Below are 20,123 nucleotides of genomic sequence, written 5' to 3' on the forward strand. Positions count from 1 at the left end.
CTGCGCAGACTCGGTCCCGAGATCACTACTGCGCAGACTCCGGTCCCGAGATCACTACTGCGCAGACTCGGCCCCGAGATCACTACTGCGCAGACTCGGTCCCGAGGTCACTAGATTCAAGATTTCAAGATTCAAGAGTTTTATTTGTCACATACACAGTTATATACACAATATACAACTGGCAGTGAAATGTAAACAGGTCCGCTCCATGGACAGTGCAAATAACAGTTACAAGAAATTAAATAGAAATAGATAAAATTTCTATTTAACAGAGTCTGCAGAGTCTAGACTCGGCCCCGAGATCACTATTGCGCAGACTCCGGTCCCGAGATCACTACTGCGCAGACTCTGTCCCGAGATCACAACTGCACAGACTCGGTTCCGAGATCACAATTGCGCAGACTCGGCCCCGAGATCACTATTGCGCAGACTCGGTCCTGAGGTCACTACTGCACAGACTCGGCCCCGAGATCACTATTGCGCAGACTCCGGTCCCGAGATCACTACTGCGCAGACTCTGTCCCAAGATCACTACTGCACAGACTCGGTTCCGAGATCACAATTGCGCAGACTCGGCCCCGAGATCACTATTGCGCAGACTCGGTCCTGAGGTCACAACTGCGCAGACTCGGCCCCGAGATCACTATTGCGCAGACTCCGGTCCCGAGATCACTACTGCGCAGACTCTGTCCCGAGATCACAACTGCACAGACTCGGCCCCGAGATCACAACTGCGCAGACTCGGCCCCGAGATCACTATTGCGCAGACTCCGGTCCCGAGATCACTACTGCGCAGACTCGGTCCCGAGATCACTACTGCGCAGACTCCGGTCCCGAGATCACTACTGCGCAGACTCGGTCCCGAGATCACTACTGCGCAGACTCCGGTCCCGAGATCACTACTGCGCAGACTCCGGTCCCGAGATCACTACTGCGCAGACTCGGCCCCGAGATCACTACTGCGCAGACTCCGGTCCCGAGATCACTACTGCGCAGACTCCGGTCCCGAGATCACTACTGCACAGACTCGGCCCCGAGATCACTACTGCGCAGACTCTGTCCCGAGATCACTACTGCGCAGACTCTGCCCCGAGATCACTACTGCCCAGACTCGACCCCAAGATCACTACTGCGCAGACTCTGTCCCGAGATCACTACTGCGCAGACTCCGGTCCCGAGATCACTACTGCGCAGACTCCGGTCCCGAGATCACTACTGCGCAGACTCTGCCCCGAGATCACTACTGCGCAGACTCCGGTCCCGAGATCACTACTGCCCAGACTCGGCCCCGAGATCACTACTGCGCAGACTCAGCCCCGAGATCACTACTGCCCAGACTCTGCCCCGAGATCACTACTGCGCAGACTCGGTCCCAAGATCACTACTACGTAGAGTAGACTCGTCCCGAGATCACTACTGCGTAGACTCGGTCCCGAGATCACTACTGCGCAGACTCGGCCCCGAGATCACAACTGCGCAGACTCGGCCCCGAGATCACTACTGCACAGACAAATCTGCGCAAGTTGTCAGCGCCATATTCGGACCTCCAGAGGCTTCACTAACTTCAGCGGAAGTCGCGTTGTCCATATTTTTTTACGGTCTATGGTTGATACCTTTTGTATATTTTAAGGATACTATAAAATGGAATTTATTTTAATTATTTAAGTATTTATACACAATGGTAGTATTTGTTTTGATGCCATTACTGTATGCAAATGTAAAGTTTTACTATGTAAAAAAATTCTCATTCTCTTTACTTAAATACAAAATATATACAGTAAATATTGAAATTAAATTAAGTATTCATATATTATTGTAGTGACTGTTTCACTGCCTTTAATTCATGTAAAAAAACTTGCAGTAAAGATTGGTGTGAAGTGTCTATGCATCATGAAAATAATATCACAATGAAATGGCTTTCAAACAGGCTTCTTTTTCTTTATACAAAATATAATATCCTTTCTTTAAATGTCACTCGGTCATGATTTCATGAGATTTACTCACTGGTGTGATCATTCTAATTCATTGCGACTTGCAGCTTGGCTGTATTTTTACTGGAAAAGTGCACAAACAAACCTGAATCTTCTGAATGATCTCTGCTACTTTGACTGCTGGGTCTTGAGCAATGGTGAGTTTGCCCTGGGCGTTCATCTTCGCATTTATCCAGCCTAAAGCTTCATTCACACTCTTCTCAACAACACCCATCTCCTCAGCGCTCAAGTGCTGGTAGCGCTCGTCCTGTTGGTCAAATGGCAGACAGATCCACATCATTTAATGCATCACAGCTCCCATTCATTTCAGCAAAATCCTTTTCAGTGCTAAGTGTACCTCAGCATTACATTACCTGTAAATGCATCAATATTGATGATCAACAATATGTAAAAGAAATTAATGGGAAACGCAGTCATAAACACAAATAATCTGACAAATGTATCACTATGTAATGATATAAATGTCCAAAGCAACTGATATAAAGATGTTCACTTCAAACATCTTCTGTAATATTAAAAAAGAAGGAGAATTATGGCTTGAATGCAATCACAATGGCAGAAATAATGTTATGAGATAATGTTTCGGAAAAAAAAAGTTAAATAGAGAAATATGAAATTATGCTATAAACAAGGTAATACTTTTAAATATTACAGTTTTTCTCAGTCGCTTTGGTACATTTCTCAGATCAGAATTGAAATTCTCAAAACTACCTGTTCAATCTTCACATCATTGTGTCACTTGAGCACATCAAAAAAACTGTTTCTCATTTCTTTGTTGCAAATTCTTTCGTACATCCATGCAAATGATTATGTACAATTCTCTGCCGTTTCCTACATTTTCAATTGCTTATGTCATGTTGATCAAAATGTATTATAATGGGTCCCTGTTGAATAGTCTCACCCCCCAACAACATTTAGGCATTAGTTCATAGCATAAGTCTTTACATGCAAAATGGTTGAACAAGTTGTCATAATATGTCAAGCATATTTCTATACATTTCCATTAGACGTTCACATTTCTACTTTAGTTTTTTTCCTTTCTGTATCGCAGTGACATGGTCTGTCAACAAATTACAGTACAAACAGTCAAAGCGTAAATGTGAATCTTTTCCAGTTTCTTGCAATCAAACTCCCACACACACTAAGGTGTAACATACAATTTACAATAATTGTCATCAAAACTTTAGCCATAGTTTACCTCAGAACATCCCTCCAGAGTACACTGTTAGTTGACAACATGACTAAGCAATTTGACTGTCTTATCCGTACACAATGACACAAGGACTTGGCATTCTGATGGCACTGACATGTTCATTGACACAGATATTTACTTTTGAGAGATGAACTAAGGATTTTGAGCAAGAGACTGGCTTTTGCAGGTAATCCATGGTGTTTTGCTCTTTGTACGAATTGTTTTGAGAAATGCACTTACTGTTTTGCAAATGTCGAGGAAGATTCGAAAAATGTACCAAATCGACTGAGAAAAACTGTAAACTAAAACCACCAGGGGCAAGTCTGTCTTAATGAGTGAGTCACCCATTCATTCAGTAATTAAGAAATAGGCTGTATTTATGAATGGGTCATTGAATCATCGACTCTTGCAAGACATTCAAAGCCACAGATTAGTTCACTAATGAAACACCGCTGTGTGTTGCTTAGAGACTCACAACAGTTCTCCTGTGGCTTTCATTTGGGAGTATTATTTACAATACTGACAATACTGTGTTTAAAATGTACGTCACTTAATATTACCTTTTTGTTTGTTGAACTGAATAAATCATTGTCACATTTGCAATCGTGTAGATTCGGGAAAATTGCATTCTTGCTCATATAATTTAGCTATCCACATTAAAAGCAACAATGTGCCTCACACAAGGCAAGTTTTTGTATCGAAGAGAGTCTGAGTCTTAAATCGGTCTTTGTCTATGTTCTTCATGCAAGTAAGTGCTAACCCCATTTTATAAAGATACATTGTCGAGAACAGCAGTAATGTAGCACGATGGCAGCCGACTCTGCACATAATCTTATACAAGCTGCTTGTGTGGATGCAATCAGTTTTGACCACAAACGATGAGAACATTTGATTGGATGTCATGTATTTGGCCTTTTATAACACTACTATTTTCCTGTTTTTACACTAGAAGTGGCATTTTGCGGGTTTAAAGGGTTAGTTCACCCATAATTTACTCACCCTCAAGCCATACTAGGTATATGACTTTCTTCTTTCAACCAAACAAAATCTGAGTTTTATAAAAAAAAATATCCAAGCTTTATAACGGGAGTGAATGGTGCCCTACATTTTGAAGCCCAAAAAAAGCGCATCCATCCATCATAAAAGGAATCTATAGGGCTCCAGGGGGTTAATAAAGGCCTTCTGAAATGAAGTGATGCATTTTTGTAAGAAAAATATCCATATTTATAACTTTATAAACCATAATCACTGGCTTCGGGTAACCGGCGTACGCGAGTCTAGTTCCGGCGGACGAGTGACCTCTGACCCGAGTCACCCGACGCATAACATAGGATGTAGGAGTAGCGTAAACTTAGGTGAGAGTAGACGCCTCTCGCAGTTCAAACAACCATACCATTCACTCCCATTATAAAGCATTACGTATAAAGTAATATACACCTAGGATGGCTTGAGGGTGAGTAAATTATGGGATAATTTTCATTTTTTTTTATGTTATTTTAAGGTGGGATACAATTAAATGATCGGCAAAACTCAGCATTTTGTTCGCCTCCCCCCTCTGTCACCTCACGTACCCCCAGGGCACCCCAGTTTGGGAACCATTGCCCTAGAGAATAGTGAAAGACATGACAAGGTACATTAAATAGCTTGTAGAGGATGAAAAAAATGTAAGCTACGGAAGTAATTAGGCCAGTAGATCTGTGCAAAGGAGTTATCCCAAATAAAACTCAATAATGTCTGTTAAAAAAAAAAGGTTTCACATCACTCTGCTAAAAACACAACAGGCAAGAACTCTGCTTTATAGTTGCTAAATTATTTTCTATTAACAGAACTACACAATATCAAAAATGGATGGAATAACAGCTTACCTTCTGTCTATACACGTCCACCGCCTTCATAAAAAGCTGAATTTTCTTGCCTAGCTCATCAAACGCTCTGGGTCGGCCCTCGTGCTCTCTGTACCGCTCTTCAATGGGCTCACCAAACCTCTACAAAACACAAAGACAACAGTAACCTGCTGTAACAAACATTTACACTTCAGCTTTTTCTTTGGAAGAACAGACCCTTGTGAAAAAGAAGTATACTTAAGCATATTATTAAAAAGAGTACTTAAATTAATTTATTTTAAGAGAATAAACTTAAGTGTGAATCGAACTTAATTAGATGTTAAATGCAATTCAATGGAAATGTATTAGTTTTAATGTATAATAAATGCATTTAACTGAACATTAGAGTGCTTTTTGACTCACTAAAAATAAGACCCATGTCTATCTTTGTGCAATTTCATAATTATATTGTCTTTGAAAGTGCACAGCCGATTGTTCTGACAAGCATTTATGAAACTTGTTTGTCATTTATTTAAATTTAAAATGACACATTTGTAATGATGACATTTAAATGCAATATTGAAACGTGCACTTTTAAACTTTAAAACTTTGCAGACATTTTACATTCATAAACAGCTATATTATGCTGCATGAAAGGTAATATCTGAAAAAGCATAATAGGGGCACTTGTCAAGCACATTGTCAAATTATTTATTAAATGCACAGCATGCAGATGTAATTACAGGCAATTAATATATATATATATATATATATATATATATATATATATATATATATATATATATATATATATATATATATATATATATATATATATATATATATATATATATATATATATATATATATATATATGAAGAGTTCAGATGCAAAAGCCTCTAAAAGCCACTAAATGAGATAACGACACTCTTAATGCTCTCCGCATATAATATACGTTCATAATACTTTCACTTCAAACCCACTAAATCCCAGCCTCAGCCCATTCAAAAGTAACGGTACTTAGGTAGAAACTTATACATAGAAGCCTGACAAAAATGCTTATTTTTGTCAGGAAGAAAAACGTCAGACGGACTTAGAGGATTTTGTATATATATATATATATATTAGAATAATTGTATAAACAGTAAGAAATAATGCAAAATTTCACATGTTCACAACTGTAGTACACATGCATGACCTGACCACTAAAACACCTACTTTGAGTTCAGACAGTTTGTTCTGATAGACTTCTTTCTCCTGGTCCTCTCCTTCTTCATACAGCCAGTTCTCTGTATCCCCAAGCATTATGGTGAGCTGGTTACTTTCCTGCAAAAGAGAATATCAACATGCATACATAATAAGGCTTAGCTGTGCTTCGTTTTGATAGCTAAGTATCTGTAATGTTCTGTTCGATTTATAAAATGATTTGAGATTCTCTGAATTGCAGAATTGAGGTAGATCATACTGAAAATACAACACAAACTCCCAAGTGTCTTGTCTGAGAACATCAGCTCCAGTTTACAAAGAGATCATGTGCTCACATTTTCAGTGACATATTTCTCATAGATGCCGCACAGTTTGTCTCGCAGGTCGTAAACATATTCCTCCACACCATTTTTAGCATCATTCCTCTCCTTTTCCAGCTTGTCCTGTATGATCATTCTTTTCTGAAAGACAGAAAGAAATTAATACATTCATCACAAACATTGTAAATTTCCACCCTATTCAGTCACACAAAAATTCTCAAACTTAAAAAGCGCCCTTTGTAATAATGTAAAACTACAAGTACATTTTAAATCATTATGTAGTTATTTTTTGCTGTGTTTTAAAGAAGTTAAAAAAGCTGTGATGCCAAAGTTCAGCTTTGATTACAGAGCTTTATAGTGTGACATTACACACTACACAAAAAATGCCTAGAGCTGTGCTGTCGCTTCACTGACGTAATGATCTACTAATATCTTTTCCCAGAATTCAGCTCTGTCATGGATATTGAAATCCCTCATACGATTTCAGCAACATACAGAGCACAATATACAGTCAGTTCTGCTAACAAGTGTTATGAACAGGAGCTACTAAGAGACAAATATAACGAGTACATATAACCCAAATGAATACTGCCTAAAAGTGCAGAAAATGGAGCTCCGAATCAAAACTGCACAGGGTGGATGCTACTAAAGAGGACTGCTCTGAACTGAGCTGAGTTAAATCGCAACACCCCACATGTTCTCCCGGGAAAAGGGGAAATGGGACCTGCCTCGTATTCAACAAAGTTGTTGAGCACATCTCGATCCAGCTGCCGGGTGGTGTTGGCCAAAATGGGCAGATCAACACTCTTCACCTTTGACTTTGCTTTGCTACTGCTTGCACCTTGATCTTGTTTATCACCATCCTTTAAGAAAATAAGAACATTGAAAAGATATAAGCGAAATATACAATTGCACACTGCCTTTAAAGGGGTCATATCAGAGAAATGTAGATAGATAGATAGATAGATAGATAGATAGATAGATAGATAGATAGATAGATAGATAGATAGATAGATAGATAGATAGATAGATAGATAGATAGATAGATAGATAGATAGATAGATAGATAGATAGATAGATAGATAGATAGATAGATAGATAGATAGATAGATAGATAGATAGATAGATAGATAGATAGATAGATAGATAGATAGATAGATAGATAGATAGATAGATAGATACAATCTTATAAACAATCTTGCCTGATATGACCACTTTAAAGTAACATCAAACAGCATGTGAGAATCTATTCTTCAAGATGAATTATACCTTGCTGCCAGAGTTATTCAGTCTTTCCTCTTCAGTCTGCTGTTCTCCTTGGCCTTCCTGGTCCACCTGCATTTTATTCTATTAACAAAAGTGCAAGCACAGCATCAGTCATCTGACCCTGAAGCTTTAGTGTCCACAAATCCACTTAAAAAATATATTTTTAAAAGAATTATCAAAATATTGATAATTGCATTGATAATATTAGCATGTTAGAATGATTTCTGAAGGATCATCATCTGACACTGGAGTAATGATGCTGAAAATTCAGCTTTGATCACAGGAATAAATTAAAATGTTTGATTTCTGTATTTGATTTTTTATAAATACATACACAATCAGTCAAACTTTTGGACATACTGTTATGTTATGTAAAAAAACAAATTTTAAACACTTTCGCTCAAACTACGTTATGCTATTTTTTAGACAAATATAAATACAGTGCATAGTATATGTACTGATTGATTGAATGAGGTTATAATTATGCGCCTGGCCATCTTTTGGCCTATAGTTTAAAAAACGTTGTACCAAATTACAGCTGTTAATGGAATGTCAAAATCCTGGTAAGCTAAATAAAGTAATACCCGACACAAGAACGACAATCCTCCTCCTCCAGAACAGAGGTGTAATTTTCAGCGACGAGCACAAATTAGAGACAAAAACCAAAAAGAATGCTAATGTTGTGCCTGTGAGTATATACAGAAGAAAGAAAGTCGCACTGGATTGGAACAACATAAAGATGACAGAATCAGTGTTTTTGGTTGAACTTATCATTTAAATATTTCTCTAATTTCTCTATGCCAACAGTGGAATGGCCACAAAACTAGAATAAGATTAATTTGTTATTACATTCATTTACCCAAAGACTGACTGATTTTTTCCCGGTCAGTGTGTCCTACCTGTTCCTCCGGCCTGCCCTCATTCTGCACAGTCGGCTCTGTGTCCATCTGCACATCTTCTGCCTCTCCTTTCTGCTTCTCTATCAGAGAAGCACTGGACACGCTGAAGATGCCATGCACATTCACACGCACTTTCACCTTGACCTTCGAACTGTCCCCATCAGGTTGCGCCACAACATTCTGGATGGTAAAGCGGCCTGACCAGAACAGAACAACATGGTAATCAAAACCAGAATCAGACAATAATAGTATAAGTATGGCAGGGTCAGAAACTCATGGTGCCTTGGGGCAGAAAAATGTCACCAAAATGAACAAATTTCAAAGGGGGGCAAAAAATGCACAATTAAACTAAATATATTACTACTTATCTAAATCTACTTGTGAGATGTGAGATGTGAAAATGAATGAAAAGTGTTGATTGCTAGCCTGGATGCCAGCCGAATTTAGCCCCGCACACGACTTGATCCATTGTGGAGCAACTATGTGTTCGGAACAATGAAATTGTCAGGGCAGGCTTTATACGATGATGGACAGATGATCAACAGTGACATAATCATTCACGTCACCAAAGAGCGCTTGGGTTGAATTCGTTCTAATCCTGAACGGAGAACTTGTTTGAATATGCATTCACCTTTACTATTCCTCTCAAAAATGATGATTGTGTTGGTAAGTACTTTGTGTATCCTTTAATTCTTTTTACAACAATGGTAAAGATCATTTATCTTCTTCTTCAACTTCTTCCAGCGTGCGTGCAGTTGAGTTCTGTTGACAACTTTGCGTTGCTCAACATCCATCACTTACTCCCTTGCTCTGATCATAGATATGTATACGGCTCTGATTGGTTGTAGGTCTATCCAATTGAGTGCAGAGGCATTTTCTTTCCTGGTTTGGTTGAAACGCCCCATAATCACAGCCCAATGGAGCAGCATCAGACTCATATTCTGACTAGAATCTGAGTATGACGACGTTAGGCTAGTTGATTGCAGAATTACATTTATATCTGCTCAAATTGCATCAGATTTCTTTTCACGTGTTTTTTGCAGGGTTGAGCCTTATCCAATAACACACGTTTTTGTTGAGCTTATGAATGCAATGGCCAATCAGAGGTGTTTAGATTAGTCGCCGCTGAATATGCCGGAGTTATGTTCAGTGCATGCATTCTCTCAATATAAACAAAGTGCATATACAATGTAAGATATTCATTTTGCAGCATAGACAGCTTCAGTGATTATAACGGACAGCTTAAGTGATAGGGAATGTTATAAAATCTTTGCTCACTTTCTGTAAATAATTTATTCCAAGTTTGAATAACTAAAATAACTGATAACACTTTACAATAAGGTCTCATTTGTTAACATTAGTTAATGCGTTAACTAACATGACCGAACTGTCACAATTATTCGTAGTTTTGGTTTCGTGGACTTTTAGTATGTTTATTTTTGCTTCTTGTTTCCTCATTCCTATGTTCACGTTTATTATCAGTTACCATGGTTTTTCATTATCATTAATTAGCCCACACCTGTCTGTACTTTAGTTTGTTATCCTGTGTATATATGCTGTCTGTTTCAGTTGTGTATCATGTTGTTGTTAACATTGTTAATGTTAGTTAATGGTCATAACAGTATTCATGTTAGTTCACAGTGCATTAACTAATGTTAACAGATAAAATGTATTAGTAAATGTTGAAATTAACATTAGCTATGGTTAATAAATGCTGTAGAAAGGATTGTTCATTGTTAGTTTATGTTCACGCAACTAATGTTAACTAATGAAACCTTATTGTTAGGTGTTCCCAAATAACCCACGTCTTGATTTTCTAATGTGTAAAAAGCAATGAACTAATTAATAAATGATTGTTTTGTCAGTGTAGCCAGAATATGACATGGCATTTCACCAAACACAAAACATTTCTATGTATTCTATTAATTGACATTAATAATAATTTTTACGATATCAAGAGCAATAATCGACAATAACGACATTTGTCATAATATTGCAGCCCTACCCTGTAATGACTTGCTGTATTTAAATTTGATCATTTATATACTTCATGTAGGCTATTTACATTATGCAATTGTAGTGTAAAAACCTGAACATGTATGTCACCTTTGAGCAGCATTAAACAGTGTGTGTAAATACTAGGCATGTGACGGTATCAAATTTCATACCACAATATGATTTTTGTTACCGTATACAGTATTATCACGGTATTGAATAAAAAAAAAATGTCTTATAACAAAAAAAGTAGAACATTTAAATACAATAAAACACTATTGAAATTTGTTTTCTGACCCTGCCATATGGGAAGTGGTTACACTTTATTTTAAGATGTCCTTGTTACAGTGTAATTATACAATTAAGTACTAAGTAATAGTAATGAACTACATAATTAGTACTTACTATATAATTAGGGTTTGTTGTATGTAATTGTAACTATGCATAATTGACTGTTATTACTATAGTAACCACATGTAAAATGTGTAACAGGGACACTGTAAAATAAAGTGTTACCAGAAGTGCATTAGGCCTACACACACTAGACATACACTCATTGAGAGAGCTCACGGCACATATGATGTGATGGGAGTTAGAGCTTAAGGGACGTCATGTCTCAGTCCTAATTACCTGACTGGTAGGAGTACTTTGACACCTCTGTGACACCCCTGACCCTAACCCACTTTAGTTAATGTGTTGAAGATATTACAGGTGCTCGGACACAGTGAATCACAATGCTGAGGGCATTCTTAATCAAATGAGGACATGAACGACTATTTAAGGCTCCCCTGGGCGTCACACCAGAGTGATTGGTCTCATTCCGGTCGTAAATTAGGCTAGAGAAATCTGACAAAAACTCAAAGTGAATCATTTCATACTGATTGCAATAGATGTTTAAATAAAGTCTGGTTTATGAATGTCAATGAACGTGATACTGAGGATGCCACACAACACACAGTAATACACACCTATTCTGCTATCTGGATAGGGCAGCTCGTGTGGGGAACTATAGAATGCTTCCAGGTCAAAAGGATCCTTCTTGTGAAAGGTGATGACCTTGGAGAAAGGTGCTGCATGGTTCTTACTGTACACCTCACATTCCCTGAAGACGGAAAAACAACAGTTAGAAAACAGGTCAGATTTCCACTTTTAAATTTGTTTATAAACCATGTGCCCTCATAAAATTTTATCAAAAGCATTAATGTCCCCTCCCCTTCACGATGGGAGATGTCAAAGTGTGCACCGGCAATAAAGACTGGGCTATAAACTCCAATAGCCAGACGAGTCTCAATATCTCCTTTCCAACAGCCTGTCACTCACATGAAACAATGGCAGCAATTAGCAAACGTCAATAATTCACAGAGCCAATCAATTCCGATGGACAAAATCAAGCCCTAAAAATTGTTCTTGTTTGAGAACTCTATTTTACTCAGATATATGTCACAATAGGGATGAAAACACTTATAATTTCCGACTTCAAGAATACATTGTCATTGTTAGAGTGTAATTATATATTTAAGTATAGAGTAAATTTATTTAACTACATGCACTTACTATAGGGTTAGAGTAGGATTAGGGTTTGGTTTAGGGGTTGTTGCATGTAATTATGCATAATTTACAGTTATTACTATGGTAAGTACATGTAACATATGTAACAAGGACAAGGGTCTAAATTTCTTACTTTAGAAATTGCTACAGTTTTCTCTAGAAAAAAGTTCCACAAATATTTATGTCATTATTTATTTACATTATCATTAATATTTTTATTAAATTACGAATAATTGACTTTCATATTTAAATTAATATTTAATGTAATCGGTTTCAAATATCAAGCATTATAACATTATAATACTAGCTACATATAAGACAAATTACTGCAACAATATTTGATCATTATATTCTAGCATATTTTTGAACAATTTGGATGCTACAGTTCATTGGATGCTCAAAACATTACGTCTATAGAGAGTCCCCACAAAGATAGTAAACCAGATATTGTGTGTGTGTGTGTGTGTGTGTGTGTGTGTGTGTGTGTGTGTTCTTATTTCACTTATTTCTGTGCCATAGTTATTATATTGATTAATAATAGATTGTTAGCTAATCTGTGTGCTTTGTATATGTATATTTCTGAAATGCATAACATGTACAAATCAAATTAAATTGTAATGTAGACGCATGCATTTTCTGTGAAGCTGCTTTGAAACGATATGTATCGTGAAAAGCGCTATACAAATAAATTTGAATTGAAATTTGAATTGTGTGTGTGAGTGGTGCCGCCACAGTAGGGCTGGAACGATTTGACCTAAACTCAAAGGGCCCTATTTTAACGATCTGAAACGCAAGTGTCAAAGCGCGAAGCGCAAGTAACTTTGTGGGCGGGTCTCGGCGCTGTTGCTATTTTCCCGGCGGGATAAATGGCTCTTGCGCCCGGCGCAAATCTAAAATGGGTTGGTCTGAAGTAGCTTCATTATTCATAGGTGTGGTTTGGGCGTAACGTGAATAAACCAATCAGAGCGTCATCCAACATTCCCTGTAAAAGCAGGTGCGCAAGTTCCATTATGGATTGCTATTATTATGGCGTATTTACCAGGCGCACGCCAGGAGCGGTTCACAGCCGAGGAGACTGATGTTCTTGTAAGAGCAGTGAAAGACAGAGAAGTTGTGTTGTATGGGGATGGGAGAAACCCACCCAAAATAGCGTCGGTTAAACAGGCGTGGGAGGAAATAGCCACAATTGTTTCATCAGCTGGCATCCCCAGGACGTCGCACCAGTGCCGCAAGCGCTACAATGACATCAGAAGACGGGGAAAGTCCAAGCTTGCCAGCATCAATCGGGCACGCCGTGTAACGGGAGGTGGATCTGCCTCTACTCAGGACCTGACGCCAGCAGAGGACATCGCTGCGTCCACCCTCACCGATTTTTTTTCCTGGTTCTTGACGGACAAACCAATTTGTTAGATGTCCTTATATAGCCTACATATATGTCTTGCCAGAAGTTGCCACTATTGGGCAAACAGGTCTCCTTAATTATTAGACTACAATTAGCCTGAATAATTTGTAAGCTAGATTTATGCCTATTTTTTCACATCTTCGTGGCACACCACAATGATTTCCGTCATCTCATGTGTTAATATTTTTTAGTGTAACAATTTATGATTTGCAAAAATAACTGTTGCATCTGTGTAGATTACATGAGCAAAGTGTATGCGCGTTGTGCACGCTATACATTATGGTCAAGCATGCGCCCTTAAAATAGCATAATGAACAACGCGCAACGCGCCACTGACTTTAGACTAGTTTTTTTCTGGTCAGTGGCGCAATTGTTTAATGGAACAGCAAAATAGCACCAGGGATTGTTTGCGCCGGAACACGCCTCCTTTTTTGCGCTGAACCGCCCAGGGAGCGCAAGTTCATTCACTAGTTTAGCGACGTGCTTCTGTGGAGGGAAAAGCGCGCTTTGCGCAGGTGCAAAATAATAATGACACATGCGTCGGTGTACAAAGTCAATTGCGCTGGGTGCAAGATAGGGCCCAAAATCTCGATTAATTGAACATTTTACCTCAATTACGATTAATGAACGATTATTTTGTTCTCTTTTTTTGTCTTTCTTTTTTTGCCCTCATAGTTCACTGATACGATTTATATTGTTAATTTGTTCAACTATTAAAGGTGGGATATTTTCTTCTAATAAAAAAGTCAATTTCTTTGTGATTTTAAAATACTTGAAGGTCAGCTCACGGCTCACTTTCAGCAGTTATTGTCTATGGGTCGTAACATTTCTTACAGATTTCTGTTTGTTGTACATCAGATAAATTAGCACAATAGGCCTACATTACATTTATTTGAATGCATTAATGAGAGAGTGATTGTGTGTGTGAATTAGTCATACCGTCTCTATTAATTCTGAAGCTGTGGTTTGTAGTTACTTCAAAGGTATTACAATCTATGCTATCACGGTTGAGTTTCCAAGCTACTTTAGTGATAAATCACAGGACGGCGTTGACAATGAGTTTCTGCGCTCCTCTCTATGCGCGTTCTTCACGTGATGTGCGAGCTACTGTCTGTATGGGTGTTCGTGTGTCACAATATATATTTTGTTCAACATAATACACATTTGATGGTCTAAAATAAAATCGCTTCAATGTTCAAACAGGCAGGCCTTAAAACACATACAATTAACAAAGTTTTGTGAGGACGGCAGAACGCAAGTGAAAGTGAGGCATCAGAGACACGACACGGCTCGGCTCTCTGTCTCACAGAAAACAGCTCATGAGCACTGAACGGAAATGTTTGCCATATTGTTGAATAGTGTAAAATTGCTTGAATGTTCAAACTGGCAAGCCTTTAATTGCATTTAATTGACTAACTTAATGAGGATGCAAGTGAAAGTGATCTGGCTTCGGGGCTTGCGCACGCCATCTGTGTGTGCATGTAGCAGCGTATATAAGAACGGCGATTAACTTACCTGTATAAACTGTAAAACATGCAATTACCATAGTAATATTGAGCATCCAGATTGTATAAACAAAGGTAACTGCTTCTGAATCTTTCCGTGTGCCTGCAAACTGCACTTGATGTGACTGACGGGGCAGAGTCACGTGACTAAAACCGGAATAACCGACATGGGAAAATTACGTCGGTGGAGGTTCTGAATTTCGGTTTCGATTACTTTTCGATTAATCGTCCAGCCCTACGCCACAGTGCTAAATTTGGTCATTGTCTCTACTGCATGTACAGTGGGGAGAACAAGTATTTGATACACTGCCGTTTTTGCAGGTTTTCCTACTTACAAAGCATGTAGAAGTCTGTAATTTTTATCATAGGTACACTTCAACTGTGAGAGACGAAATCTAAAACAAAAACCAGAAAATCACATTGTATGATTTTTAAGTAATTAATTTTCAGTCTCTTGTTCTCCCCACTGTAGCTGCTACAGTGATTTTTAGCACATTATTATGCATTTGCTTGGATGATATGTTTTGTTGCTAGCTGTTCGTTGCTCTGTATTATATTCTCATGCATAGATGGCTTGGGTCCCTTCTGCCATGTAGGTCTTTTTATGGCCCACCAGGTGCAAATGAAAGTGTGATTGCCAAGAAATGTAATATCACACCTCTCCTCAATAAGCCGCATGATTTGAGGCATCATTCACTGGAACCAGTTATATGTTGATGTTTAATTCTATGGGGGTGATGGTTTGTTCAAATCCCTAACTCTAAGTACGAGCAATAGCAATAGTGATGCCTTAATGAGCACTACAAATAAATACTGACGTGTTAAAGAGAATAACTGGGACACAATGTACTTCATTCAGATATGTGCACTGGATTCAAAGGCTCTTACCCAACACTTTCATCCGTCTGAGACTTCCAGCGAAGAGTAATCGGGAAGGGAACTGCATCTGTAATGGAGAACTCTCTGACTTTGAAGGCTGGAGACAGGATTGCACACTTACCACACACACACACACACACACAAACACACACACACACAAAATAAACATTTATGTATATACAAGCAAATGCAGTTACATAAGCTGTCTAAATAGGGTATTAGTGTAAGGAATCAGAGACAGCGTTGCATGGTAATCCATGCATGCATCACACAGATTTCATCTTGTTTCTACACCTCTCCCACAGAATCCACAGACTCCCCAGGGAAGTGGCACAAGTATTGTTCAACTGTTCTGTATCACAGCCTCACACTGCTCACACATTTGCTGTGTCTGTGCTGACATCTATCATGCCTGTTATCAAGGCCATTTTAAGTGCTATAGACAGATTTGCTCAGATTATGGTCATGCACCTACTTTTTTTAATGGGGCTTTAAGAATCATGGCACACAACTGAGAGGTGTTTTTTTTACCTGTAATGCACATCCGCGTGCTACAGCTTCGTCTGCGTTCAGTGTGGTGCTGATGTCTTTACAGAAGAACTTTGAGATTCTCTCCTTTATGGCTGGGATTCTGGTAGCTCCACCCACCACCTCAATGGCATAGATCTCGTCTCTGCTAAGTTCTGTACCAGGACGAATATATATTAGGAATGGATTTAAATTTCACATCTGTGGCGATTGATTTTTTGGTGAACTGGTCTGCTGCTACTTACTTGTTTGTTCCATGACCGATTTCAATGGCGCCTCCACTCTCATCAAGAGCTGAACGCACATCTCTTCAAACTGAACCCTGTGTCCAATCACAATGACATGTTTCCGCTCAAACCATCAATCCAAATCCAAAAGAACAATTACCATTTTGTATTAAGCCTGAGATGCTTCATTTGCATATAATTCACTTCACAACACTTTGCATCTACTTACAACAGCCAGTAACAACTAAACAAACTAAAGTGGTTACATAAATGTCAAAGTAAAAGTACTTCAAGAGTCTAAACACTATGATAATTTTGGGGCAAAACTTAAAAAAACAGTACAAAAGTAAAATAATTCAATTAAGTTAAGTTAAATCATTTTCTTAATTTTTATTGAAAATAAATGCCTTTCCGATCTGATATGTGATGGGAAAAGTGAATAGAGCAAGTTCGGCAAAAGGCGGATTTCAACCTCAGATCAATTTGCGTCAAAACTTCATGCCACACGACTAATAATTTTGTCTGGCCCAACCACAGACTGTAAAATAATATGGACATAGTGTCTGTGACGTCACCCGTAGGTTCCTGAAAAGCATTTTTGAAGCCTAAAGTCGGCCGTTGCCATCTTATCAGCGCGTCACTCCCGGATAACTAAAAATGGGCAAAGAGGTGGGACGTGGGTGGAGCTGAGGTGCCTGGTTGCTGAAACCACACCCGCCTAGCTCGACCATAGTGGCAAACCACCTGTCAGTCGAGTGGCCACGCCCTTAATTATGCAAAACTTTAAGGCGTAATATAATTTAAACGGGCGAGTTATAAAAAAAAATTCACACCCTCACAGTTGTCATGAAGGGCAAAATTAGCTGTATAGACCAAAACCACCTTTTGTACCAGGCTGTAAACATAATTTTACGCTGTAAAGTTGGGCATTTTAACATGAGGGCGATACCATAGACTGTAAAAATATTATGGACGTAGTGTCCGTGACGTCACCCATAGGATTCTGAAGAGCAGTTTTGAAGCATAAAGTAGGGTCGAGCTGGCCGTTGCCATCTTGGCAGCACGTCATCGCGCGTCACTCCCGGATAACAGAAAATGTGCAAAAAGGCGGGACGTGGGCGGAGCTGAGGTGATGTGATGACTAACAGACAGCAGACAAACGACAATCCACCTGTCACTCAAAGTGGCCACGGCCTTAATTATGCAGAACTTTAAGGCTTTATATAATGTAAACTAATGAGTTATACAAAAAATTCACCCCCTCAGAGTCGTCATGAAGGGCAAAATTAGTCGTATAGACCAAAACCACAATTTGTACCAGGCTGTAAACATGTTTTATTATGCTGTAAAGTTGGGCATTTTAACATTGGGCTTAACGAGATTCTGCTCCCTTCTAGAGCCTGTCCCTAGTGGCCAGTCTGTGAAATGCAGTTTAAGTCACTTCCGTATTGGCTTCAAGAGAAATGGCGGGAGGTTGCCGCTTGGGCGATACAGATTTGACTCCCTTTTGGAGCCTGTCTCTAGCAGCCAGTCGATGAATTTCAGTTTGAGGCACTTCCATGTGACCGTGGGAGGTTACCGCTTGTGCCCAACCAGACGTCAGTGGGTGGAGTTAGTATAAATAGCATTTGCCAACAATGCGGGCAATTTGCACTTAGTGTAAATAGACACTCTGTAATAATAATACCCACTTTGTTTTTATCTAATAACATTTAAATTAATAATTTCATACAATGCACTTATTATGTACATTCATATTTTTACATTGTACTTATATTTAAAAAATACCTGCATGTAATTACACTATCTATAATTACACGGTTGACCCTTTAGCTTAACCTACCCTTAAACCTAACCATACCACCAAACCTGTCCCTAACCGTACCCATATCCCACCTCAATAGCGGCACATGTAATACATATAATAAATGTTGATATATGTAAAGTTTATATGTGACTGTTTTCGGAAATACCTGTTCATTTTCCCATGGACATCAATGTCATTCATGAAGCACTCAATGTTGAGCGGGAGATCAGAAGAGTTTGCACTCATGAGTTTCTTCAGTTTCTCACACTCCTGATAGAGCCTTAGAAGGGCTCTTGGGTTGTCTTTAACATTGAGCTTGAATCGGTTTTTGAAGTCTTCACAGAAATACTCCACAAGTATTTCATCAAAGTTGCGTCCACCCAAATATGGGTCAAATGCTGTAGCCAGCACCTGAAACAAAAAAAGGTTTGATAATATCTTTGAGAATGGCTTTGTGAAGGATTAAACATAATATTTTGAAGTAAATATATGAATGTTACAGACCTTCAATTTCCCCTTGTTAAAGGAAGTGATGGAGACTTGATAAGATGAGTGCCCAATGTCAACAAACACAACATTACGGGGTTTCTCCTCTGGGTTTGGCAAGTCCTGTTTATAGATGCCGTAAGCCAAGGCCACTGCAAAAATCCAATGACAACTTGTGGATCAAATGACAACGATCAAAAGGCCTTGTGGACTGTAAAACTAGACAGAGGTGAGAATAATTCTAAATGTGCTTCATCCAAATATCCAATTAACATATAACCAACAATTCTGTCTAATATACTACACAATTATCTATTTTACCACTAATATAAATGGAATCCAAAGAAATAATTTCATACATAATAGTACAGTAGCACACAGTAATTGACTAACCATGAATATTTTCTGGCCATTTTTAAGCAAACATACTGTAAATAGTGTACTGTGAATCCATTCAATTGTCAAAGACATATAGGTTAAGCATTTTATAGAAATATTTGATTATGATTGGTCAATTGTAGAATTCTGTGGGCATTCGGTACATTGTGGCATGATGAGGTTTAAACTGTATAATGGATGTACTACTAAGCTTTGCCAGTTTCATGGATCTCATATTACTCGGCAGTTAATTTATTTGATAAATATTACATAGTCAGATGGTCATTAGATATCACAACCACATATTAAGAATTTGTTCCCACAACTTACTAATACTTCCTTATGTACTATATGGTACTATATTTATGTTCTATACCGCTAACAATTTATTTTACAGTCCTGTTGCCCATGTACATACTATGTACTAGGTACTAACTCTGAACCTACCCATAACCTAACCTTAACCCATGTAGTTACCTTGTATTACCCAGTACTTTCTTTGGTAACTACACTGTTAGTACATATACTGTAAAATAAAGTGCAATCACTTTACCTTATGTACTTATTTACTGTAGCCACAATTTAAGCGTGCAGTAAGCGATTTCTGAGAAACACTGTTGATATCTGAAATCAACGCAAACAAACACACCCTCCCTTCATTGGACCACCAA

The 20,123-nt window shown here is 38.4% G+C and overlaps 1 protein-coding gene across 2 annotated transcripts in view; it reads right to left on the bottom strand.

Moving 5' to 3' along the window:
* The window catches only part of hspa4l (heat shock protein 4 like), a 30,648-nt gene that overhangs the window by 3,278 nt on the left and 7,247 nt on the right, over positions 1-20,123 (bottom strand). For both annotated transcript variants that reach the window (XR_013817779.1, XM_079833421.1), the window contains exons 6-18: positions 19,093-19,226; positions 18,755-18,999; positions 16,800-16,876; positions 16,558-16,709; positions 16,036-16,142; positions 11,661-11,794; positions 8,698-8,894; positions 7,802-7,879; positions 7,261-7,395; positions 6,548-6,673; positions 6,225-6,332; positions 5,049-5,168; positions 2,077-2,238 (exon numbers count right to left, since the gene is read on the bottom strand). Coding sequence is in view for 1 of the 2 variants with exons in the window: in XM_079833421.1 (XP_079689547.1) it covers positions 2,077-2,238; positions 5,049-5,168; positions 6,225-6,332; positions 6,548-6,673; positions 7,261-7,395; positions 7,802-7,879; positions 8,698-8,894; positions 11,661-11,794; positions 16,036-16,142; positions 16,558-16,709; positions 16,800-16,876; positions 18,755-18,999; positions 19,093-19,226 (1,775 nt within the window). In the remaining variant the exon portion in view is untranslated. The remainder of the gene's footprint in view (positions 1-2,076; positions 2,239-5,048; positions 5,169-6,224; positions 6,333-6,547; positions 6,674-7,260; positions 7,396-7,801; positions 7,880-8,697; positions 8,895-11,660; positions 11,795-16,035; positions 16,143-16,557; positions 16,710-16,799; positions 16,877-18,754; positions 19,000-19,092; positions 19,227-20,123) is intronic.

The sequence above is a fragment of the Gobio gobio genome (genome assembly GCF_949357685.1).
Source record: "Gobio gobio genome assembly, chromosome: 13".
Taxonomy (NCBI): Eukaryota; Metazoa; Chordata; class Actinopteri; order Cypriniformes; family Gobionidae; genus Gobio; species Gobio gobio.